The sequence below is a fragment of the Dermacentor variabilis genome, chromosome 4 (assembly GCF_050947875.1).
Source record: "Dermacentor variabilis isolate Ectoservices chromosome 4, ASM5094787v1, whole genome shotgun sequence".
NCBI lineage: Eukaryota > Metazoa > Arthropoda > Arachnida > Ixodida > Ixodidae > Dermacentor > Dermacentor variabilis.
This window is the reverse complement of record NC_134571.1, coordinates 237,213,795-237,239,707: the sequence shown is the minus strand read 5'-3', so window position 1 is coordinate 237,239,707 and position 25,913 is coordinate 237,213,795. Positions and strand designations below refer to the sequence as shown.

General features: G+C 43.6%; 1 protein-coding gene and 1 long non-coding RNA gene across 12 annotated transcripts in view; one reads left to right on the top strand and one right to left on the bottom strand.

Annotated features, from left to right (window-relative positions):
• Positions 1-1,017: 1,017 nt before the first annotated feature.
• Positions 1,018-4,442, bottom strand: LOC142580218 (uncharacterized). The gene is made up of 3 exons (XR_012827651.1): positions 4,062-4,442; positions 3,359-3,421; positions 1,018-1,320 (listed from the first exon to the last, which is right to left on the bottom strand). It is a non-coding gene; the product is annotated as an uncharacterized LOC142580218 (long non-coding RNA).
• Positions 4,443-6,920: 2,478 nt separating this feature from the next.
• The window catches only part of LOC142580219 (DENN domain-containing protein 2D-like), a 674,834-nt gene continuing 655,841 nt past the window's right edge, over positions 6,921-25,913 (top strand). For all 11 annotated transcript variants that reach the window (XR_012827652.1, XM_075691126.1, XM_075691127.1 and 8 more), the window contains exon 1: positions 6,921-7,716. Coding sequence is in view for 10 of the 11 variants with exons in the window: in XM_075691126.1 (XP_075547241.1) it covers positions 7,165-7,716 (552 nt within the window). In the remaining variant the exon portion in view is untranslated. The remainder of the gene's footprint in view (positions 7,717-25,913) is intronic.

Sequence of the window (25,913 nt, the reverse complement as noted above, 5' to 3'; positions counted from 1 at the left end):
CTACTTTTCTTCCACCAATCCTCCAATCGCCTCTTACTGATGTCTATTGCGGACCTGCCCATGAAACACGCAAGCAGCTATTTGATGTTTAAAAGATGTCTTGAACGGCTAATTCAAAAGCCTAGTAGCTGTCTTGATCAAGACATTTTGTAGCCATGGACGTCTAGAAGTACTTCAGTAAGCCCTGCTAACGGTACGCTAAACGTTGGCTAATGGACAGCTTGACAAGAACAACTGCAGAATTTTATTAGACATTCCCTCAAATTTTTGCGGCAGCTGTTACAGTAACACGACGTTCGCCCACAGTTACAATTTATTTTAAACGAGGCATGGACATCAGAAAAAAAAGTTTATATTGTCGGATAGCGTGATACAGAGGTAGTTTTTCCAGATGTGAACCATGGGAATAGTGTAGTACAGCCTCATTGGTCAATTTGTGCTTTTTAATTAGACCAATCAATTGAATGCCACCTTTCAGAATTATTTTGCAAATAAAACAAGATCTGTATTGTATGCTGATATAATTCCAATGTTCACTCATTGACGTAAACAACATCTCTGCGTGAAACACGTCATTATTGACAAAACTTCGCCCTGCTGGGTCTCCACCAAATTCAAATAGTTTCTAGCAAAGAAAAATTTTGTCAGTGATGCTGCAGTTCAGGCAAAAATTACATCCTGGTTTCAGCTACAGGGGGCACAATAGCCTTCCACCAGTATACGAAACAGAACACTGTGCTGCAATGAGTTACGAAATAAAGGATAGTACACATCTGGAAAAACACTCTGCGAACCACTCTAACTAGCAATATAAATATATTTTTCTGATGTCCCTGCTTCATTTAAAGGTAAATTGTAACTTACTTTCTGGGTGCCTCTTGTAAGGTAACGCCACATGCTTGCACAGCATCACGCAGAAATAATGGCGAGTTCTTCGGCATACTATCCATTAGTGAATTCCTTGTACGTTGCATGTTACAAGAACTGAAAGATAAATCATAATATGCTGTTATTTTTTTCATAAACTGTATGATGAGCTTTTCATGCATAAAAGGTGATTGCAAGCAAAAATGCAGCAAGGCATCAACTTCACACCATGTCACATACTCATACTTTATTACCTAATAAATTAGAAAAGATGCAGAAAGTGTAATTAACAAGAGTGACGAATAGCAGCAAAGGTGATCATGGATAAATCTTGAAGATGATTGCCGCCGCTGCCAGAGTAGGCCAGCCTTCCTAGGAAAGCACTGGCTGCCCACAAAAGCTTGCTGTCACAGGCCACGCGTGATGGTTCTTGTAGACATAGGAAAGCAATACCTGCACAGAACAAGAAAAAAAGGGCAAGGGAGGAAATGGGAATGTTGAAATTGGAACTTCAATTAGCAATATTTGCTAAGTAAGAAGTTTGGCTCACATTAAAAATAAATTTAAGCACTCCTTTCTCTTAAATTACGGGTATCTTAAGGTATGTATGCGATGATGTTTAAAATGACTAGTACTGTATATTTCCTATCATAAGAAGCCAACAAACACTGACACCAAGGACAACATAGGGGAAATTACTTGTGCTTAATAAATTAAATAAAGAAACGATAAATAATGGAAATTAAAGTGGATGAAAAAACACCTTGCCGCAGGTGGGAACTGAACCCACAACCTTCGCATTTCGCATGCTATGCTCTACCAATTGAGCTACAGCGGCGTCGTTTTCCCATCCACATTCTTGGGTATTTATGTGTCCTAGCAGAACGCTGGGAGTGTTAGCCAGTGCCACAACTCAGAGACCTGTTCCTGGCATATAGTCATTAAATTGCATAGCAGAGTCAAAGTCAGCCTTTAATTTATTGTATGGTGTTTTGTGGCTAAAAAGCCACTTATCAACCTGTCAAACAAGTCGGAGAAGCTTCCTGCAAAATATAATCAGTTTAAAACAGTAATTCACTCTGCAGGTAAATGATGTACTAACTTAATTAAAAAGTTAAATAGCGTTTTATATTGTTGAACTAAAAGCAAGTTTGGCATTTTGTGCTGCCTAGCTGTTGCCTTTCTTTCAAACTTAAACATGACACAGTACAGAGTAAGCAGGTAGCATGCAAAGGAGGACTGGTGATAAAGTAGCGTTCCAAAGCAACACTCCTAGCTGGATCAATCACTTTTGTTGATATATTTTCATGTGACCCTAATTGGCTTCGGGCAATACCTCACACAAATGACGCAACACCTTGGATGATGCGTCATACAAAGTTGAAAGTATCTAATGATGTGATCAAACGATAACATTGCCCACTGACTTGGAAGTGTTGACATGCTGTTTGCGTGAGAAAGTGCAAAGTGATTCGTGTAGGTGGCAAATTCATCAGTGTATCTATAGCCTCAGGTAATTCTGAGCATCTATGCTGACTTGCAACTGAGAAGCCACTGCACACAAAAAGGTGTATTCAAGTAATGGTCCATGCAGAATAATTGCCCACCTAGTGAAAAGGCAAATGTGGCAGGCTAATGGGCCAGGGCAAATAGATTGATAAATTCTGATAACACCTCCAATGATATTATTGAAATAGGTGATAAAAAACAGCACAGGTAAAATGGCAGTTATGACAAAATTTTAAAAGCACCTCTGCAAACTGCTGGAACCCTCAGCATCATGCCTGTTTTGCACGCACATATGTTGCAGCGCAATCTATATCTCAGACGCAGGCGCCTCCACAGATCACTTTGTGATCTCCTCACAATAAGGTTAAAAAAGCCTGGCACAAGCTACTTGATGTGATTCATTTTGCAAGCGCCAGCCAAGTGCTGATGGTGGTACAGCGAAATTGAAGTTTGTCCTTGTATGGAAGCCTTGGCCCATGTTTTATCAATTCTAGCGGCAAAGCACACTTTTTACAGCACACATAAATCTTAAATTAGACTGCTTGCTGATGCTGTACAGTAAGTTCCTGTAAAGAAACTAAACCACACAGAAAACATTTAGAATAGCAAACTAATCAAATACTGGCTTGAATACATTTGTGCATTAGGGAAGCAAGGTGTAATGTACACTGCTGTAGAAAATGTTTACTCATGTATGGAATACTTCTATGACACAGCAGAGTTAATTTGTGAGTTCTTAGATAGCAATGACTACCTACAGGTAAATTTTGTAAGGCTTAGGGAAACTAATTATTAGTAGAACTGTGTATGTACACTGGCACTGAGAAATTGGTTATAATAGTGGCAGCTTATAATGGACCAGTGCAAAAAAAATGGCCGTTTGTGAGACACCAACTAGCTATTTTACCACGAAGCGCTCCCTGGCCTTAACCCATATAAAAAGCACTGGGAGGACCAGAGAGGGTACAGTACATTGGCTTACACTGATCATGATGAGGTCCCGTCATCCAGCTAGCGCCAAGGTACAAGAAGGATGTCCAGCCGTCTATAGAGTGAAAGGGACAAAATAAGATAGCATCAAGTCAGTTGAAAGGCAGATTTGCAATTACAAATAAGGTGACCCCCAGTCACAGTCATTCATTAATAAATACCAAGCTGTCGTGATTTCACTCCCAGATGAAGCACCTACTAGGTTAAAGGTTTTGCTGCTTATTTAGAACAAAACACAAGTGAAATTTGTACATCAGCAGACGATTTAATTTGGAATTGTATAGATGAAGAAAACATTGCAGTTATATTTTTTGTTTTGCTATAAAGTGGGAACGCTACAAACTGCATAGTCACTGACACACACGCGCGCACACGTAAGAACAAAAGGACACAAAATAGGGCGAGTTCAGTATGGTTCAGCATTACAGCCAGCGTGTCGTCTTTGAATGCACTCCTTTCGGTTGGCTCGTGCTACGTTAAGCACAGGCTAACAAGCAGGGCAAAGTTCTGACTGTTGTTGCGGAAGTCGTGGAGCGCGGTAGTGCTGAACGGCTGAACACAAGCAGAACCCTCGTATAGAAGTAATGACGAAAACTCGCAGGGCAGAAGAGCCCATGTATCAAGAATTGTCGCGGGTAACACCTAAATATATTCACATTGTTGATGAAAAACGAAGCGCAATGTATTTCACTTACCGGAAAAAGTGTTATCCGAACGTGCGACGTACAAAGACGCACCGAGACACGAAGGCGGCGAACGCAGATTCCGCCATTGTGGTAGTAAGCCGTCGGCGAAAACACGCAATACAACCGATGTCACGAAGCACTGATGCAAAACACACGGCACACAGCATCAGCACAGTTAAATGACTCCTGTTAATATCCAGTATAAATGTACAGAACGGCTTAGAATGACGCACAACTGGATAACGAACCCACGACCGAGACATAGCGGGCGCCAGTGGCCGTTTTTTCAAACTTCCTGCCTCCCAGTGTTTCCAGCACAGAATGAGATGTCCGATAAATTTGGATTGTGCCGCCGAAGTGATCGCAGCGCGGTGGCTCTCTGAAGCCGCTGTGCAACACCGGCGTTTCACTCCTGCTGCTGTAAATACCTGCTGCGCGAGCATAGAATGTTTTACAGGCGTCGTGTGCGCGCCCCGTATGGAAAAAAATAACACGCCCTTGATTGTTGAAGTTCTGGTGTGAAATTACTTAATATTAAAGCCAATTAACTTATGTTGCTTCCAACGAGTTCGATTTATCTGTGGCGTCTTTTATTCGCTAACGCCGACGGCCGACGGTAACCGCACATTTAACACGTCGTTTGGCATTTTATGCACTTTTAGACAAAAAGATCTAGAAAAGTTCTTGAGTTAGACATTCTGAATGCATTTACCAAAACAGACACTCTCGTGACACCAGTAGTGGGTTTTGCCGCAGATAGAATATATACGAGCATATTCCAAGGGCTGAGGTTATGTTTAGAAGAAATTCTATTTTCAGTCTTATCTTAGACCAAGACGTCTATAGCCGTTTGTAGCCGTTTCAAGAAGTTTTTAACACTGTTTCGTGGGTGTTTGCTTTACCACTGCTCCCGCTGAACCCAAGGGCTTCAAGGAGGCCAGTGGTGCCTAAATCGACCGCTGGATAGACGTCTTCACATTCTCATAAAATATGCTCCGTCGTTTCCCTAGCTTTACCGCAGCAAGCACATGCTTCTTCCTTCTTATATCTCGGTTTATAGGTGCGTGTTCTAAGGCATCCCGATCTCGCTTCGAAAAGCAATGAGCTTCCCTTTGAGTTATCATAAATGGTTTCTTTCCTAATTTCGTTTTTTCCCCTTAAGTAGTTACTCATGGCAGGTTTCTTTTCCATTGCCGCCACCCATGAGATTAATTCAGCCTCTCTGACTTTCCGCTTGACCTTCTTTGTTGCTGTGTTGCCCACCCCACAGGCCGCATACTTGCTGGTAAGCTTCCTAGTTCTTTTCCTCCACTGTCAATCAATGTTTTGCCTGTGCAGATACCTGAACACTCTCCCAGCCCATTTACTTTCCTCCATATTCCTCAGCCGTTCTTCATACTCAATTTTACTGCGAGCTTCCCTCGCTTCAAAACTAGTCCAGCCCATATCCCCTTGCACAGCTTCATTTGTAGTCTTCCCGTGAGCGCCCAATGCGAGGCGACCCACTGACCTTTGGTTCCCGTCGAGTCCTGATTGTACCCCTGATTTAAAGCAAACAACCGCATTTCCAAAAGTAAGTCCTGGAACCATTACCCCTTTCCACATACCTCGGAGGACCTCGTACCTATTGTATCCCCATAGCGCTCTGTGCTTCATTATGGCTGCATTTCTCTTCCCCTTGACTGTTATGGTTTTTTCCTGTGTTTCCATATATCCGTTGCCTTCGTTTATCCATATACCAAGGTATTTATATTCTGTTACCCGAGGTATTGTTTGGCCCTGTATCTCCACTGTCTGTTCACTGTTTTCATTGAATACAATAACACCTGATTTTCTAACACTAAATTTCAAACCTAAATTGTTGCCTTCCTGTCCACAGATATTAGCCAGACGTTGCAAATCACTTTGCTTGTTTGCGAGCAACACAATGTCGTCCGCATAAAATAAACCTGGGAGTTGCTGCTCTATTACTGTACCTGCCTGTATGTATGAGAGATTAAACCCGATATTACTTCCTTCTAGCGCCCTCTCCATCCTCACCATGTACATCATAAACAGCAGCGGGGATAAAGGGCACCCCTGCCTCAGTCCCTTGTTGATATGAACTTTCTCCGCGCTCCTCATCCCTTCCCATTCAATGCAAATTTAACGGTATTTTCTAGGTAAATCTCTCTCAAAATTACGCTGTATACAATCGTTACCTAAGCCTTCCCCTTCCAGAATATCCCACAAAATGCTGCGGTCTACGTTGTCGTATGCTCCTGTAATGTCCAAAAAGGCCACATACAACGGTCTGCTTTCTGCTTTTGATATTTCAATACACTGAGTAAGAACAAACAAGTTATCATCCAAACGCCTACCTATTCTAAAGCCATTCTGAAGCTCTCCCAAAATGCCATTATTTTCTGCCCATGCTTGAAGCTTTAATTTGATTGCCTGCATTGCTAGCCTGTATGTTACCGATGTAATGGTCAACGGTCTATACGAGTGAATTCTGTCTTTCTCCCCCTTACCTTTATAAATTAAATTCATTCTACTTTGTCGCCAACTGTCTGGTATTCGTCTATCTTTTAAAGTTCTTTCAACTGCTTTCACGAGAGCTTCCTTACTTTTTGGTCCCAGTTCATTTATCAGCCTAACGGGAACCTCGTCTAGTCCTGTGGCTGTGCGCTTAGGAATTTTCTCCTCCGCTTTCTTCCAGTTTAAATTTGTAAGCACTAGCTCCTTTCCCCCTTGGGTCTCTTTCATGCTCTTTTTTTCTTAAAATACAACTTCGTCCTTGCCTTGGAAAGATTCGGCTGTTAGATTCGGCGATTGGCGAGATGGCGCTGCCGCCTCGCGAGAGGCGGCAGCGCCACCTCGCGAGAGGAGGCTGCAGAGGGTCACGTTCTCGCGCCGCTACCAGGCGGAGTTTTACCTGAGCAGTTTCTAGCAGCGATGGTTTTAGCGGTTTGGCCATCTGTGGTTTGGCTATAAAGAACACCTGCAAAACAGAACGCTTTCCTTCCTCCACAGTGCATATGGCATTGTTTTTGCTCGGTTATAGTTGGGTACAGTGAGCGTGTATGCATGCGTGCTGAGGTTTCCCAGTTGGCGTTGGTGACAGCGCGGCATGAGTGCTCGACGTGGAGCGCCTTCCGAGCCGGCTGCGACACCGAGGCGACCGCAGCGTGTGAAACGCTCCACGCCGGTGCTAACGTCGCGCGCCGATTCAGTGGTGCAGAAGCTGCGCGCCAGGTTCGAGCCGCAGCTGCTGGACGCTGCCTCGAACCGTCTCGGGAGGAAGCAACCGACGGGAAGCGACGACCGTTCCGAATCCGGAGGCGCGGTTTGTGACAAGCGAGCGTCGGTTCTTCAGCGGGCCCGCCAGTACGACGCTTTGAGCACGTCGCGCCCGCCGAGAACTTCCATGCAGCAGCCGCCCGCGCCGATCAAGCCTCCGCGGACGTTCGCTCACGATGTCTACACCGAGATGAAGCAGCGCGTGTGGCCGAACGCCAGCAGGCGCGGCACGGCGCTCTCGGCCGACGACTCGGTGGTCGCCCACGACTACGACGACGTGTACGTCAGCGGTGGGATGCGGCGCAGCCTAAGTGACGAGCACATCTATGCCGAACCCGGTGCGAGTCGCAGCTGCGCAAAGCCTCGGGAGCTCCACTACATGGTTGGTATTTCTCCGACTCATGGCAAAATTTGCATATCTGCTGACGTCAGTACGTATGCATGAGCCACTTTTGGTTACATAATTGAAAGCGTTCGCTAGCGAAAATGCTTCGACTTGTTGCAATGCCATGTCGAACAGAATAGGCAATGGTTTTGGGTAGGGGCACATTCACTTTGACGACGACGAATTTGCTAGACTCAAATGTCATTATAACGGCAACAGCAATTTTAGCCATGAATGTAATTTTTTTTTTTAGTTTATGTCTGTGGTTCTGTATTCGTTACGTAACTCAGAACTGCCATGAAGAAATGTGGGCTGTCGGCATTCAGAAACAACAAAAAAAGGTTGCCCTAATGTTTATTTATTTACAGTTCTACATTTCTGCACCTTAGAGCATTAGGAGTAATCACAAAAAAAAAAGACATCAACACAGAAATACAACTCATACATTGGTAATTGTGTGTGCCAAATATCGATACACAAAAATATTATAATAGCAAAAGCATCTGTGTACACAATGCGAATAATACATCAAAACACTGAGATATAAAACGTATAATTCTTAATGGATGGATGGATGGATGGATGTTATGAGCATCCCCTTTGGAACGGGGCGTTGGGTTGCGCCACCAAGCTCTTGCTATTATACTGCCTAATGTCCTACCTAGGTTAAACAATGAAAAAAAAGAAAAACGCTATTAACTGCCACGGCCAAATTTTCTGATCCCCTATTGCGAACTGTGCTTTTGTACGTCTCCGTCTTTTGTCGTTTTCCTACTTTTCTTTCACCAATCCTCCAATCGCCTCTTACTAATGCCTATTGCGGACATGTTTGCTTTACCACTGCTCCCGCTGAACCCAAGGACTTCAAGGAGGCCAGTGGTGCCTAAATCGACCGCTGGGTAGACATCTTCACATTCTAATAAAACATGCTCCGTCGTTTCCCTAGCTTTACCGCAGCAAGCACATGCTTCTTCTTCCTTCTTATATCTCGCTTTATAGGTGCGTGTTCTAAGGCATCCCGATCTCGCTTCGAAAAGTAATGAACTTCCCTTTGAGTTATCATAAATGGTTTCTTTCCTGATTTCATTTTTTCCTCTTAAGTAGTTACTCATGGCAGGTTTCTTTTCCATTGCCGCCACCCATGAGATTAATTCAGCCTCTCTAACTTTCCGCTTGACCTTCTTTGCTGCTGTGTTGCCCACCCTACATGCCGCATACTTGCTGGTAAGGTTCCGAGTTCTTTTCCTCCACTGTGAATCAATGTTTTGCCTGTACAGATACCTGAACTCTCTCCCAGCCCATTTACTTTCTTCCATATGCCTCAGCCCTTCTTCATACTCAATTTTACTGCGAGCTTCCGTCACTTCAAAACTAGTCCAGCCCATATCCCCCTGCACAGCGTCATTTGTAGTCTTCCCGTGAGCGCCCAATGCGAGGCGACCCACTGACCTTTGGTTCCCGTGGAGTCCTGATTGTACCCCTCATTTAAAGCAAACAAGCGTATTTCCAAAAGTAAGTCCTGGAACCATTACACCTTTCCACATACCTCGGAGGACCTCGTACCTATTGTATCCCCATACCGCTCTGTGCTTCATAATAACTGCTTTTCTTTTCCTGCTGTTATGGTTTTTTCCTGTTATTGCCTTCGTTTATATATATATACGAAGGTATTTACATTCTGTTACCCGAGGTATTTCTTGGCTCGGTATCTCCACTATCTGTTCACTGTTTTCATTGAATACCATAACACCTGATATTCTAACACTAAATTTCAAACCTAAATTGTTGCCTTCCTGTCCACAGATATTAGCCAGACATTGCAAATCACTTTGCTTGTTAGCTAGCAACACAATGTCATCCACATAAAATAAACCTGGGAGTTGCTGCTCTACTACTATACGCGCCTGTTTGTATGAGAGATTAAACCCGATATTACTTCCTTCTAGCACCCTCTTCATGCTGACCATGTACATCATAAACAGCAGCGAGGATTAAGGGCACCCCTGCGTCAGTCCCTTGTTCATATGAATTTTCTCCTCGCTTCTCATCCCTTCCTATTCAACGCAAACGGTATTTTCTAGGTAAACCTCTCTCAAAAACTTTAGGCAATCGTTACCCACGCCTTACCCTTCCGGAATATCCCACAAAATGTTGCGGTCTACGTTGTTGTAGGCTCCTGTAATGTCTAAAAAGGCCACATACAATGGTCTGCTTTCTGCTTTTGATATTTCGATACACTGAGTAAGAATAAACAAGTTATCATCCAAACGCCTACCTATTCTGACGCCATTCTGAAGCTCTCCCAAAATGCCATTATACTCTGCCCATGCTTGAAGCTTTAATTTGATTGGCTGCATTCCTAGCCTGTATATTACCTATGTAATGGTCAACGGTCTATACGAGTGAATTCTGTCTTTCTCCCCCTTACCTTTATAAATTAAATTCATTCTACTTTCTTGCCAACTGTCTGGTATTCGTCTATCTTTTAAAGTTTTTTGCACTGCTTTCACCAGAGCTTCCTTACTTTTTGGTCCTAGTTCATTTATCAGCCTAATGGGAACCTCGTCTAGCCCTGTGGCTGTGCACTTAGGAATTTTCTCTTCCGCTTTCTTCCAGTTTAAATTTGTCAGCACCAGCTCCTTTTCCACTTGGGTCTCTTTCATACTCTTTTTTTTCTTCAAATACAACTTCGTCATTGCCTTGGAAAGATTCGGCTGTGACTTTTCGCATGTAATTTATTGCCGCTTGTCGTTCCAGTCTGTTTTCATCTTCGTCTAGGATATGTTGTTGTATTGTTGTTGACTTGCTGCCTAATAATTTTATGTGGTCCCTAAATATTCTAGGTGCGGCCTTCTTTTTCTCACGTATTTCTGACAACCAACGTTCACTTTCACCTTTTAATTTTCCTTGCACCAGTATTTGAACCATAGACTTTTTCTCCCGGTATATTTCCCATTTACTGGTTACTTCATCCTGCGGCAACTGCGCCTTCTTTGCCTGCCTGTGCTCTCGAGATGCTTTCTGTCTTTTGGCGATCGCTTCTCGTATCTCCTTGTTCCACCAGCTTTTCGGTTTCTTTTCTCCTTTCCAACGAACATGTTGTTCCTCTTTCCTTATTTCTGCCGTTATTACACTTAGATGCTCACCATATTCCCACTCGTTACTTGGCCATTTGCCAAGTTCTTCCTCAACTCTAGTGGCTATATTTGCTATGTGTTCAGCGTTCAAATTTGGACTGTCCATTTTGCTCTCCTTGCTCTCTTTCCCAACTACATCAGGGTGCCTACCAACCGGGAAAACCAGGAAAACCGGGAATTCTCAGGGAATTTGAACAGTCTGGAAAAACTCAGGGAAAACTCAGGGAATTTGTGCTTCTATCAGGGAAAATTAGCTGTCACTTTATTGAAAGGGAACGAAAGTCGTGTTAATGCTGGCTCCAGTAACAGAGGAATCGCAACGAATAGTCATTGACGCCGTGTCATCGGCACGATGTATTGCCAGAGTAGTTAACGACCGATTTTCTAGACGCCCGATTTTTCGGACATGCCCGATAATTTGCGCGGCTTTGCGGCACCACCACGTACTCCATATAGTCAATGTATATTGCCCTGACTGTAGGTCTGAAATGGCATTAATTAAAGCCGCCACTGCCGCTATTTTGATTATCTCGCCGCCTCGAACCGGCACTCTCGCTCGCATATCCGCTGGCAGCCGTAACCACCACCGCGGCAACGTTAGGCCTAGCTGCTTCTATGTTCGCTATTAAGCTTCTTGCTGTGCGGTGCCGTGTTTTTCTTTGAAAGAATTCGCCGCTATCACCAATGGCACCGACTCCGCCTTTGTAATCCTCGTGATTGGCTTTGAAGCTCGCAGAGCACAGCGCGTTGTGTAATGTCAGTCTCCGAAAGTTAGCTTCGCCTCAGTACATTAGTGTTAGGCGGCGAAACATAACAAGCGTGGGAAGGGGCAATTGTCACGGGACACAGTATGTATTCCTTAATTATACACACGTGCACCCCCATCTCCTGTCACAGTACGAGCACCGATATGCCTAGTAAGTGTACTGGCAGGCCTTAAGAGCTTTTTCGGGCGATTCAAAGGCGGCCTTACAATGGCTTCTGTCATCTCTTCGTCGCGTGGGAAGGGGCAATTGTCACGGGAAACAGTATGTATTCCTTAATTATACACACGTGCACCCCCATCTCCTGTCACAGTACGAGCACCGATATGCCTAGTAAGTGTAGTGGCACGCCTTAAGAGCTTTTTGGGGCGATTCAAAGGCGGCCTTACAATGTCTTCTGTCATCTCTTCGTCGCGGGTCATGTGAACAACTCGTGTCGGAGATACGAGAAATTCACCATCACATGATCACGAAAGGACACGACGTCGTGTTTCAGTGGCTGCCTGGTCATTGCGGTATCTCCGGCAACGACCTCGCTGACGAAGCTGCTAGGAAAGCACACGAAGGAGCAACCCTTGTTTCTATACCTTTATCGCGGACCGATGCAGCCCAACACAGACAAGCTAGCGCACTCTTTGACATTGGAGAAGTGGCACACACCTGAATTCACTCAACATCGATTGCATTCCCTCGATCCCTTTATGCAACTGCGGCTGTTACCAGGTCTTCCGCGAAATGAGGAAACAGTGCTGTGCCACTTACGTTTGGGCGTCGCATTCACCAGTGCATATACATTTTTGATTGGAATGGCTGTTAGTGTCGAGTGCAATGCCTGCGGTGTCGAGGAAACCATAGAACACCTACTGTGCTACTGCCCATCTTTTGAAGATGAAAGGCAAGACCTCTGCACAGCTCACAATCAGCTAGATGGAAAGCCATCCACCTTGAACAAGATCTTGGGACCATGGCCTCGCATATCGCAGCTACAAAAGGCCACAAAAAAGTGCTGCTGCAATATTTGAAAGATACCGGATTGAGTCAGGGTCTGTGATCCGGACTGAGTGACCGACTGATATCCCCAGTGGACTTTCTCTTTTAATCTTTCCGTCCCCCTTTCCCTTTCCCCACTGTAGGGTAGCCAACCGGGCTCAGTCCTGGTTAACCTCCCTACCTTTCATTTATCATTTTCTCTCTCTCTCTTTTTTCAGGCGTGCCTGTGGCAATTTGAGCCTTTAAGGGCAGTTAAAGACAGGCATTCATTATTTTTGGACTGCCCGATTTTCGGATGTTTTTGCGGCCCCTAGAGAATCCGAAAAATCGGACGTTGACTGTACAACTGACCAAGAGAATGCTTCAGATGATCCATGTGGTGAAAGCGTGGTAGTAGGAGGATGAGAACAGGAAGGACCGACGCACTGAGGAATTAACGGGAAAGGAAGGGTGTCGCCGCCTTTTTGAAGGAGCTTGAGCTAAAAAAACTAAGTGTTGGCTGATGCTGAGATACAGGTGTCCCTCATTCAAATCAAAATAAACTGTTTTAAGCAGTGAAACCCAACACTGAGATGTTGTGTACGGGCTGAGAGTATGTCAGGACAGTTGAGGTCGACTTCCCAGCTGCTGAGAGAGAACCTTAGTTGTGACAAAGTTCAGGGCCTCATACAGATGAGCTTGCTATCAGTTGATAGAAATAGTTCATATTAAAAAATATTTACTTATGAATGCATCTCCTTTTTATTCGTATTTGAACATGTTCGACTCAATTTGGAATGGGCTTTACCATTTCTTTTGCTGTGCATTTTACTAACACCTTCCTTCTGTTTTCTTTTTAAATAAAATAGGTATTAATCCTTACTATTTAAACTGGATTAAGTTTTTTTTTTTTGTTTCAGCATGCTTACTAGATAGTGACAGCATCGGGCAACATGGTGTCAGCCTGTCTTGACATAAAACAAAGTTCTGGCTCATTCAGGGAATTTGGCAAAGGTGCTCAGGGAAAACCTGGAAAACTCAGGGAATTTGGAAATGTCAACTTGGTAGACACCCTGTACATATCCCTTTTTCAAAATGATGCGTTTATGGTCACTCCCTATGCTGCTAAACCCTTCCTCATCAATGACCATTTCTCTCAACTTATCATGAATTCCTTCTGTCATCAGACAGTAATCAATGGTTGATTGCCGGTTTCCCACTTCCCACGTGATCTGTCCTTCACACTTAGGCCCTGTATTCACGATAACGAGGTTATGTTGCTCACAAAGGTCTGGCATTGACTTCCCGTTATTGTCGGTATAGCCATCTAAATCCTGTATGTGGGTGTTCATGTCACCTAATAGGACAATTTCAGCACCATTCCCGAAACCCTTATAATATAATAATAATCTTTATTTCTCTCTTTCCACAGAATACAGAATGAGAGCAGACGTAAGGGTAAAAGCTGCATGCAGCGGCTTGAAAAAAAAAAAAAAACCCATTACGCCCCACATGACAGTATGACGAGGAAACAGCTTAGTCATGACAAACGCAGAGAAATACTAGAAACATTGGAATACATTGCGAAATTTGTGAACGTACAATGGGAAAAATACAGTAGGGACCAGTAAGAAAATATACGTACAAAATTGACAACAGCCTTAGTGCATTTGTTAACATTGTGTGATGTAAGAAACAATAGCGCGACATACAAAAACAGAATGAAACACCATACATTAGTGCAGGAGCAGCAAAACACTAATTAACTTATTTTTCAATATTTCTTGCAGTGAGATGTTATTACGTTCAAGTGTGTTAAGGTAACAGGGAAGTTTATAGGCGCTTGATTGAAATCAGTACACACTCCGACAAAACGGTGTAGACCAAGCGGTGCAACGGCATACATTATCCATGGGCACAGGTTGCATAGTGTCAACATATCTATATTGTTTGTTCTAATACCATTCTTGTGCATAAGAATTAATCTGAAGGCATAAAGATTAGGCACTTGAATGATGTTAAACTCTGAATAATAGCTTTCTGTGTGGCTATACCACGGTATGTTAGCAATTAATCTTATCGCACGTTTCTGAGTAACAATAATCTTGGATAAATTATGCTTCGTACTTGTGCCCCAGACAGTGTGGCAATAGTTAAGTATTGGAACTAAGAAAGCATTGTAGATTAATAGTTTAATTCTTGTTGATAGCACATACCGTTGACAACATAGCACCCCGTTCACTTTGTTCATTTTTGATCGTATGTTATTAATTTGGGCATACCAATTAAGCGATTCCGAGAAGGTTACTCCCAGACATTTGATAGTATGCACGATTTCAATATAGTTGTTCCCAAACCTAAGCATAATATCCTTTACAACTTTGTTTTTCGCTCGAAATACCATGGCTTTAGTTTTGCTTGTGTTCACCTTTAGGTAATTTTCCCGCGACTACTCACACATGTATTGCAAAAACTCATTACCTCTAGAGGGTAAGTCATTTTCTCTACTACCCGTAATGAGCACCATAAGATCATCAGCGTAGGCAGTAAGGTTAACCGGTAGCTTAGGGTAAAATAGATCATTTAAGTAAACTAAAAACAACAAAGGCCTAAGATGCTGCCTTGCGGCACACCCGATTTTATGTATTGGCCATCAGACAGAGCATCATCGTGTGCTACAATTTGTTTACGATGTTGAAGGTATGACCGTATCAAAGAATTAGGAATCCCTCTTATACCATAGTGGTTTAGTTTATTTACTAACAAGTCATGATTGATTAAATCAAAGGCTTTGGAGAAGTCGGTATAAATTCCGAGGACAAGGAGCTTGTCTTCAAATGCATTTATGATGAGTTCCTTTTGCTTGAGCAGTGCCAACTCAGTGGATCTTCTTGGTATGAACCCGAACTGATCATTCGACTAAACGGAATGCTTATCTAAAAAATTAGTTATTCTCGTGTGAGTAATTTTTTCTATGCCTTTAGAAATTACCGGTAGAATAGAAATTGGCCTATAATTTTACAATTCAAAGGTATCACCTCCTTTGTGTATCACGATAACTTTTGCAATCTGCATCTGTTTAGGAAATACTCCACTACTGAGACAAAAGTTGAATATGTATGTTAAGATTGGAGCTAACAAATTAATTACATACTTTACAGGTTTTATTTGAAAACCGTTAATATCTAAAGCCCTACTGTTTTTAAGATTTCTGAATACAGAAATTATTTCATTTTCGGTTGTAGGGGACATAAACATCGACATCGAGACTCCTGATGCTTGGTGAATTGATGTGTTTGTTGAATTAATAGGAGAGCTTGCTGTATTTGTGATATTCACAAAGAAATCGTTAAAAGCATTTGAGAGATCCTGCCCTGTCAGCACAGCACCATCGCGCATAATGCAGTTTGGACCACTGTTGTAGCGACGTTCAAGCAGTTTACCTAGTTGATGCCATCGATGCTGAGGGTTCGTGCTAAAATTATCTGAGAACGAATAGCTGAAGTATTCATGCTTGACTTGACGTAGTTCTTTGTTCAAGTTATTGCGATATTTCTTATATTGAGACAATTTCACGGGATGCTTGGATTTAATGAATTGCGCATATAGTTTCGTTCTTCTTTAAATTTTTTTCAATAAGGCATTCGTAATCCATGGTTTCTTCGATTTTCGTTTGCGGCAGCATTTTTAAAAAAAGCAGTTTTGATATATTTAGTTTAACACAATCATTAGTGCATCATACGCAACATCTGCGTCAGGTAGCGACAATATATGGGAGAAGTTGGCTGTACATATTCCATTACGAAAGGTGTCGAGGGATTTTGAATCAAGGCAGCGATAATAAGACACCGGTGATTCAGAAGCATCTTTAGGGTTGGTATTAGCAGTAAAGGCAAATACTGGAAAATGATCACTGATGTCAGTTATCAAAGTTCCGGAAGTTATAGTGCTTTTATCATTGTTAGTGGTAATTAAATCTAAAGTAGTTGGAAGTGGAACAAGTTGCGCGCGTTGGTACAGTAATTACATTCACAAGAGTGTAAGAATCAAATAAAGAAGCAAATTCTGTCTGCTCTGGTGGCGCGGTTCGCCTATCAATATTCATATCACCGGAAGGGTATAGCACATGCTCATTTATAGACACATAATCAAAGAGTGCTTCTAACGCTGAAAAAAAAAAATTTCAAGTTTTCCATCTGGAGGGCGGTAGACAAACAAAAGATATTTTTGTCACTCTGAACAATTAACACTTCACAGTCCGGAGTGCAGAATGTGAATTTCTCAAGTATTTTTGCTTGAAGCGAATTCACAATTTGCAGGGATACACCACCACCTCTTCGAGTTTGCTTCTTATTAGCAAAATGAGTATAATTGTCTAGGACAAAGTATGTTGAATCATCGTGGTACCAGGTTTCAGTAAACATTATTGCATGGAACAAAAAGTTAAGGGAAGTAAACAGGCTATGTATTTCATCAGCCTTGTTGCACACAGAATGACAGTTTATATGAAAAACAGCAACGCTATTTTCACAGTAAATGCTATCTAGATTTGCGATAGAAGGAAGTTCGAGGCAGCTCATGGCGGCATCCATGTTTTTAGCTCATTTTATTCAAATCATTCGAGCTAGTGATCCTTAGTCTGGCACTGTTTTCAGATTTGCGGGCATGAATGTGCCCATCACGCACCCAAACAAACTTCCAGTTCGTTTTACACTTTTTGGCAATGGCCTGTGCAAGGAGGCGCTTCCTTTCAGGACACAGGTGCTCATTGACGTAAATGGGAACAGATTCAGAAAACTCAACTTCACTAGCCATTAGTCGCTTTCGTCTTCCTTTCTCCAGCACAGCATTTCGTTTCCTTCGGAGTGCAAACTGGACAGTAATGCTCTTTTTAGTTTGGCTTACTGGTATTGAAACCCGGTGGTACACGTCAATATCAGACGGTGATATGGGTTCCCCAATACAGTCACCAAGCTTCATCATAATTTCCATCAGTTTTTCGTTAGCATTCACTGATATTCCTTTTATTTCTATATTGGCGTTTCGCGAGTACTGTTCGCAGTCCACGATTCGAGACTCGTGTGATTTCGCTTGACTTCCTATTTGATCACAACGTGACTTTAGGTTGTCATTTTCAGTGCGCAAGCGTTTATTTTCTTCTAGGACTGCTTTCAGATTAGTTACCATATCATCAAATTTGTCATCAGTAAACTTTAGATTAGCTTTTATTTCTCTGAGTTCATTTCGAAAGTCTCGTTCCAGAGAATCTTCGAAATTCTTGAGGTCGATCCTAATTTCTCTCTTCAGGTCCTCAAGGGCACATACCAATTCTTTGCTTATTTTTGCCATGATGACCAACAGTAAGTTACAACAAACACTGGTATGCTATCGTATGGCGGCAGTGGCGTGGCACAATTTCAAGTTAGTGAAAGTTACAAAAGGAGTAAACAGATGTCACCAACCTGCAGCAAAAAGATATTGCTGTCAGTCCATGCGGATGATCCAGTGCTCTTCACGCCACTGCTGCCATTTGGTCGGTGCCCAACAGTGTCCCGGTATTTGTAGCCTTTCGCTGATGACGTCATATTGTTTCAGCAAACCAGCAGCTAGGAACAGTCCGCATGTGTCGTCTTGTGATCAGCGCATTGCTCGGGGTAGCGGCCGAAGGGCCGCTACCCACACGTGGCAGGTAGGCCCGCACGTGGCAGGTGGCAGGTAGGCCGCACGTGACAGGTAGGCCCAGCACGTAAATAGAAGACGAATGATCAAAATGAACTGATTACCGAACCTGCAGCAAAAAGATATTGCTGTCAGTCCATGCAGATGATCCAGTGCTGTTCACGCCACTGCTGCCATTTGGTCGGTGCCCAACAAGGTCCTGGTATTTGTAGCCTTTTCGCTGATGACGTCAAAATGTTTCAGCAAACCAGCAGCTAGGAACAATCCGCATGTGTCCTCTTGTGGTCAGCGCTTTGCTTGGGGTAGCGGCCGAAGAGCGAAACTTGACCGCACGTGGCAGGTAGCTACGCCCAGGACGTAGATAGAAGACGGATGATCAGAATGAACTGATTACCGAGCCTGCAGCAAAAAGACATTGCTGTCACTCCATGCGGATGATCCCGTGCTGTTCACGCCACTGCTGCCATTTTTTTATGCATTCCACTAACTCTTTATTCTTCTCTGTGCAATTTTTTCCAATCCACAAATACACAACGCCCAGCCAAGTTTCTTTTCCACTCATTGTACCTGATAACCAAAGATGCTCTTGACATTGTGAATTTACTCTTTTTCATTTGGCTCCCTGATGGATGAGTATTCCGACTCCCCATCCCTTGCTTTCCGACTTAGTTCTGTTGCACCCTTCCCAACTGCAACTCCACGTTGTCGCTCTCCACCGAGCGGCCACATCAAGAACTGGCCGATCCAGGTTCAGGCTTGAAACCAGGCGCATAGCCAGGATTTTTTTTCAAGGATGGGGGCGGGGGGGGAGCAAAGGTTGCATCATTCTCTGTTAAGTTTCCCATGCTTGGCACATAATAATACAACTATTACCTTGAGCAGACCCCTGGTCTGCTGAAAAGCATGTACCATCTCGCACTTCTCTGGGGTGGGTGTTCGAAGGGTATGTGCTTTTGTTCATAGGCCGCGTGCCAGGCATAAATGAAAGCAGGGCATCCGCTAAAAAAATTTCGGGGTAGAGGGACGTGAAGCTTGGTCAGCCCCCTGTGGCTACGCCACTGCTTGAAACGACACAGGTTCTCCTATAACAACACACACTGAAAGTTGCCTTGTAGTTCTCGAATTTTCATGGTGCTGCTGTGCCCAAGCCTGGAAAAAAATAAATAAATTCGAAATACTTTTGCTGTGTACCATTGTGCATTTCATCACGGTGGAAAAACAGCTATGTATAATTTCATCATTTTCCAAAAGACGCAGATGCGTATCGGAGAGCGACATAGATAAGAAACTTGTGCATTTGTAAACGGTGACTGCCAGTTTCTTCAAAACACTTAACTCGTCACGAGTTCTTTCTTCCTGGCGAGTAGACCATTTCTTTTTTTTTTATATATTTGAAATAATATGCGGGCATTTCAAATCGCACAGTGTACATGGTATAGGCAGGTGCTTTAATAAATTATAGTGATGTATGCTTCAGCTTTATTTAGTTTGGTTAGTTTAGTTTTCTGCCGGAGCCTTAGCGTACTAATGCTTTAAACAGCAGGAATGTTCTACCTAATGTACTTATGTCCGCAGGCATGGTAACAGTGAATGATAACTAGCTCGGAAGAACTGAAGTTGATCATGACACATGTTATGCCACAAGGCGACATGTTGCTTTGATAGCATGGTTTGGTTTAGCGGTGTAAGCAAGAGGTGCTGTTTTCTCATTCAGTGTGGTGAGTTGTCAGCCTATTTGCTCGCAAGAAATTTCGAAGCGACTGTCGAGCGTACCGGAATCTTGGAAGAATGCTAATATAATCCTAATCCATAAGAAAGGGGACGCCAAAAACCTGAAAAATTGTAGACCGATCCGCTTACTGTCCGTTGCCTACAAAGTATTTACTAAGGTAATCGCAGATAGAATCAGGAACACCTTAGACATCTGTCAACCAAAGGACCAGGCAGGATTCCGTAAAGGTTACTCAACAATAGACCATATTCACACTATCAATCAGGCGATAGAGAAATGTGCGGAATATAACCAACCCTTATATATAGCTTTCATTGACTACGAAAAAGCGTTTGATTCAGTTGAAACCTCAGGAGTCATGGAGGCATTATGGAATCGGGGTAGACGAGCCATATGTAAAAATACTGAAAGATATCTACAGCGACTCCACAGCCACCGTAGTCCTCCATAAAGAAAGCAACGAAATGCCAATAAAGAAAGGCTTCAGGCAGGGAGATACGATCTCTCCAATGCTATTCACTGCATTGTTACAGGAGGTATTCAGAGGCCTGGAGTGGGAAGAATTGAGGATAAGAGTTAATGGAGAATACCTTAGTAACTTGCGATTCGCTGATAATATTGCCTTGCTTAGTAATTGCTCTAAACTGTTAAAAATACTAAACTCATCTGCGCATCGTACTTTAGATTAATCTTCTCACAGTCTTTATCCTCCTGTAGCATCCCCGTCACATGGAAGGAAGGGCAGGTCGTTCCAATCTACAAATCAGGTAATAAAAACTCGCCTCTTAACTACAGACCGATTTCCCTAACCAGCGTACCCTGCAAGATAATGGAGCACGTCATTTTCACCCAAATTATGCACTTCCTTGACGCTAACAACTATTTTCACCCATCCCAACATGGTTTTCGTAAAGGTCTCTCGTGCGAAACGCAACTTGCTATGTTCGTCCATGACTTACACGTTAATTTTGATGCTAACACCCAAATCGATGCCATTTTTCTGGATTATGCTAAAGCATTTGACAAGTTACCTCACCAACGCCTAATACTCAAGCTCTCCCAGCTGAACCTGCACCCTGACGTCTTAAATTGGGTTATTGAATTTCTCACTAACCGATCACAGTCAGTGCATGTCAACAATCGCACCTCCGCACCACTCCCTGTAACTTCTGGCGTCCCACAAGGTAGTGTTCTAGGCCCCCTACTTTTTCTTATTTATATTAACGACCTTCCCCTTAATGTTTCCTCTCAAATACGTATGTTCGCTGATGATTGTGTCATCTACCGCACAATTACTAATGACTCTGACCACAGTATCTTACAAAATGACCTCAACAAAGTGCAAGGCTGGTGCAACCACTGGTTAATGACCCTTAACGCCAATAAATGTAAAGTAATGTGCTTCACTCTCCGCCATCAGCCCTTATACTCACCGTATAATATTACTAATACTACCTTAGAAAAAGTGGACACATTTAAATACCTCGGCGTCACCCTTTCATACGACTTAGACTGGTCTGCTCATGTAACGCGCATTACTGCTTCTGCTAACCAAACACTGGGATTCCTAAAACGCCATCTGCGTCATGCACCGCAACACGTCAAACTACTAGCATTCAAGACGCTCGTACGTCCGAAAATTGAATACGCATCCCCCATCTGGTCACCACATCAAACTTACCTTATCAATGCACTTGAAAGAATTCAGAATCGTGCGGCAAGATTCATTCATTCTTCGTATTCTTATAACACTAGCGTATCACTACTTAAAGCACAGTCCGCCTTAAACACGCTATCATCCCGGCGTCGCATTGATTCGTTAATCCTCTTTCACAAGTTCTATTACAGTTCACTCCACCATGCACCATATGTGCTGGCCCCACCCCCTCGCCATTCCCTGCGTACAGGGCATTCCTTGCAAGTAACCCGTCCACGCAGCCGAACTACAACCTTCTCTGCGTCCTTCTTTTGCCGATCATCAAGCGACTGGAACGGCCTGCCCTGTCACATAACTGAAATCACCTGTTCAACGACGTTTGCTGATAAGCTTATTACTAATATTCTTCACTGAACTCATGTGGCCACCAATTAAAATGCACATTTGTAAACCCCACCCCTTATGTAATACCCCCATTGAGGGGTCTTTAAGGAAAATAAAAGTGAAGTGAAGTGATGTGAAATTCAGGGGACCAATTGCAATGCATGCTCACTGACCTGGAGAGGCAAAGCAGAAGGGTGGGTCTAAAAATTAATCTGCAGAAAACTCAAATAATGTTTCACACTCTCGGAAGAGAACAGCAGTTTACAATAGGTAGCGATGCAGTGGAAGTGGTACGGGAATACATCTACTTAGGACAGGTAGTGACTGTGGATGCGGATCATGAGACTGAAATAATGAGAAGAATAAGAATGGGCTGGGGTGCGTTTGGCAGGCATGAACAGCAGGCTGCCATTATCCCTCAAGAGAAAAGTGTATAACAGCTGTGTCTTACCAGTACTCGCGTACGGGGCAGAAACCTGGAGGCTTACGAAAAGGGTTCTACTTAAATTGAGGACGATGCAACAGGCTATGGAAAGTAGAATGATGGGTGTGACGTTAAGGGATAAGAAAAGAGCAGATTGGGTGAGGGAACAAACGCGAGTAAATGACATCATAGTTGAAATCAAGAAAGAGAAATGGGGGGGCATGGGTAGGACACGTAATGAGGAGGGAAGATAACCGATGGTCATTAAAAGTTACGGACTGGATTCCAAGGGAAGGGAAGCGTAGCAGGGGGCGGCAGAAAGTTAGTTGGGCGGATGAGATTAAGAAGTTTGCTGGGACAACATGGCCACAATTAGTACATGACAGGGGTTGTTGGGGAAGTATGGGAGAGGCCTTTGCCCTGCAGTGGGCGTAACCAGGCTCATGATGATGATGATGTAAATAGCGCTAGTTCCACATTTGGAGCATTTGACTTGGCCATAGCACTGCTAGTTTGCTTTCCGACTCTGTGCACACAGCTAAATTCCATTACAACTGGTTTGATTCAGGAAATTTCCGATACATGCAGGTGCGTCCTACGCCGAGCGATGTCATTTGTTAGATGGTGAAAAGTGGTCACATGTCTCACAAAACAACAAAGAAAGGAAGTCCCTAAGTTAATCAGCGAACATAGAAAGGCTTAAGGGGCACCAGGTCAACGACTTCAGGTCATGCGCGGCACCACTGTGATTGCAAAATGCCGTCTGGCATGACCTCATAGTCCAGTGCTCCAATATGTCAGCTGATTTTGTAGGGCCCGAAGTAGTGTCGTAACAGTTTCTCACTAAGTCCTCGTCGATGTATCGAAGTCCAAACCCAAACACAGTCGCCGGGCTGGTATTCCACGTAGCGTCGTCAAAGATTATAGTGCTGGTTGTCGCAACATTTATAGGTACTTTTTCAGTTTCGAAATTCCTCTTGAGCTGGGCACGACTTGTTCCTAAGGGCTGTGAGGGCGCTGCGGTTGAGCTTTGCGCCAAGTGAGCGGCGCTGCTTTGCTGACATGTGCACGTTGGTTGCGGGTGTTTAAGTTGCTTCTTGTGCTGGTAGCTGATTTTATGTTCTCACTGTGTGTGCCTTGTCATTTTCCTCATACACGTGGCAAGCATTCGAGGCCTTTTGTGTCCAGTTTAAGTTCTGCATTCACGGAAACACGAGTACCTGCGATGTGCGGGTCACTGAGTGCTGATATTGGGCGAACACTTTGGTTTGTAGGGCCACTTTTATTTCGTCTTCCGAGGTAAACCCTACTCCTGGTGCCATATTTTATTCATGGTATGTCATGGTATTCTTTCTTATATCCTTGATAGCGTCCGGGAGAATCCGAGGTTCCCAGCGGTCGGATAGACATGTAGGGCGTGCAGTACTTCTGGACGCACTGATGATGGAACAAGAAGGTAGTTGGTGTGGACTGGTGAGTTCTTCTTTACGAGGACGTCTTCTTGCAGGGAAAACGAAGGCAATTCTCACCTCAAAGCCCTAGTGACAACGTTGGTTTTGCCTTACAAATACTCAACAAGGCTTTTTAGCTCCAAGTCTGTTTATTGTTCAGCGAAGCCTTCCACACTTATTGTTCCTAGGAAGGCATTGTCATCCTCGTCGTCTTGCGGTGGTAGGTAAATGGGGGGCGTGTGATAGGCAGTTGGCATCAGAGTGCTTACGTCCGGATTCGGAGACGACAGTTAAGTCAAATTCCTGGAGTCTCTGACTCCTAAAGGGCCCTCTTAATTTGCCAGCCAACACAAGGTGTGGTGGTTGCTTACGACTTTAAAGGGCCTGCCATAAAGGTAAGAGTGGAATTTCGTGGTAGCCCAAATGATGGCAAGGCATACCTTTTCCATCGAAGAATAGTTGGCTTTTGACAGCGACCAACTAGCATAAGCAATAACCCTTTAAAATCCATCTTTCATTTGGAATAAAACAGCGCCGAGGCATAGGCCACATGCGTTGGTGTGGATTACTGTGATTATATAAAATCCAATACCATTGTCCACACAACACCTTTAGAAATAGTGTGCGCACAAGTATCAGTAGGTTATAAGGACATGATTTTTTGTGCCTGCTACTGCTTGCCCACTGCATCTAATACTTTCTGCTCTGACTTTCATGATGTACTAAGCTCATTAGCTTTACATTTCCATTCATTCTGGTGTTTCTAGCTGATGGCTTTCATTTTCCCACCATTATTGGCAAACTAATCCAATTATCTTTACGTGATAATTCATTACAGTGCTTGGATTTTCTATCACTGTGCCTACATTTCAACCTGACTCAACTTGTGCTCAACCCTACCCGATATATACACATACTGGATTTAATACCACTACACCTCCTCTTGCTTTTGATTTCATCTGTCTACCGGGCTTGAGTGATCACTGTGTTATTCAGTATAATTTGCAGACTAACTAATCTAGTCTATCTACAAGAATTGCATTAACACAAAGTGCATTACGAAGTGCATTAACTGTGAGTTAGAACTTTTCATTGCTGACTATATTCCTAACTTCCATGCACATACAGTCGAGGAAAATTGGTATCTGTTCAAAAGGAAACTAATCTCACTCATTAATGAGCACATTCCAAAAAAGGTATCACCTGTACCTCACTGTCTTCCTGGTTTAATGCCCAGCTCCAACGTCTGGTAAATAAAAAGCGAAGGTTGTTTCAGCAGCCTAACATTACTACTGAGCTCTGCAATGCCTACGTCAGAGCTGAGTACAATCGAGCAGTATTGGACGCAAAAGAAAAGTTTTTGAAAGCGAAAGCTTTACCAATCGCTTCGAACCGAGTTTCGCTGTTGCCAGCAGTTTGACCTTCATTTGACTACACCTGTGCTGTAGCCTTGGCAACGCGTCACGTGACTCGCGAAGCCGAGCTCAGCCGACCACTCGGTCGCCCACGACTACGACGAGGTGTGCGTAGTCATGGCAAGTCACGACCACGTGACTCGCCGCACGCCTGGCTAAGACGAGCGCCGTGCGAGCCTAGTCAGTGTGAGCTTGGCCATGGATGAGAGTGAGGCCAGGCTGGTCATCTCCGAGTGTTGCGTGGGAGGCTTTCGTCCACCATCAAGATCAATGTAGCGACCGCGTTCGTGCCTTGTCCGTTTGTGGTTTGATGCTGCGCATGTTCACGGTGTCTCTTTGCATGTGTAGCACTTGCGCTTTCCCTATGCCACAACAGGCGTCGCACCGTCGAATGATGCATGTCTACCCAAACCTAATCAGGGTCATGTCTAGCCACCGACCTAGGCACAGCCGTCATACCTGGCTTAACGATGATTGTATACCTAAGTATAATAATTACAGCTAAATCAAAGGTTAACCAAGTGAAACCAAGACTTAACCAGGCTAAACTAAGCTTTCGCTTTGCATATTCAGAGTTAGCTG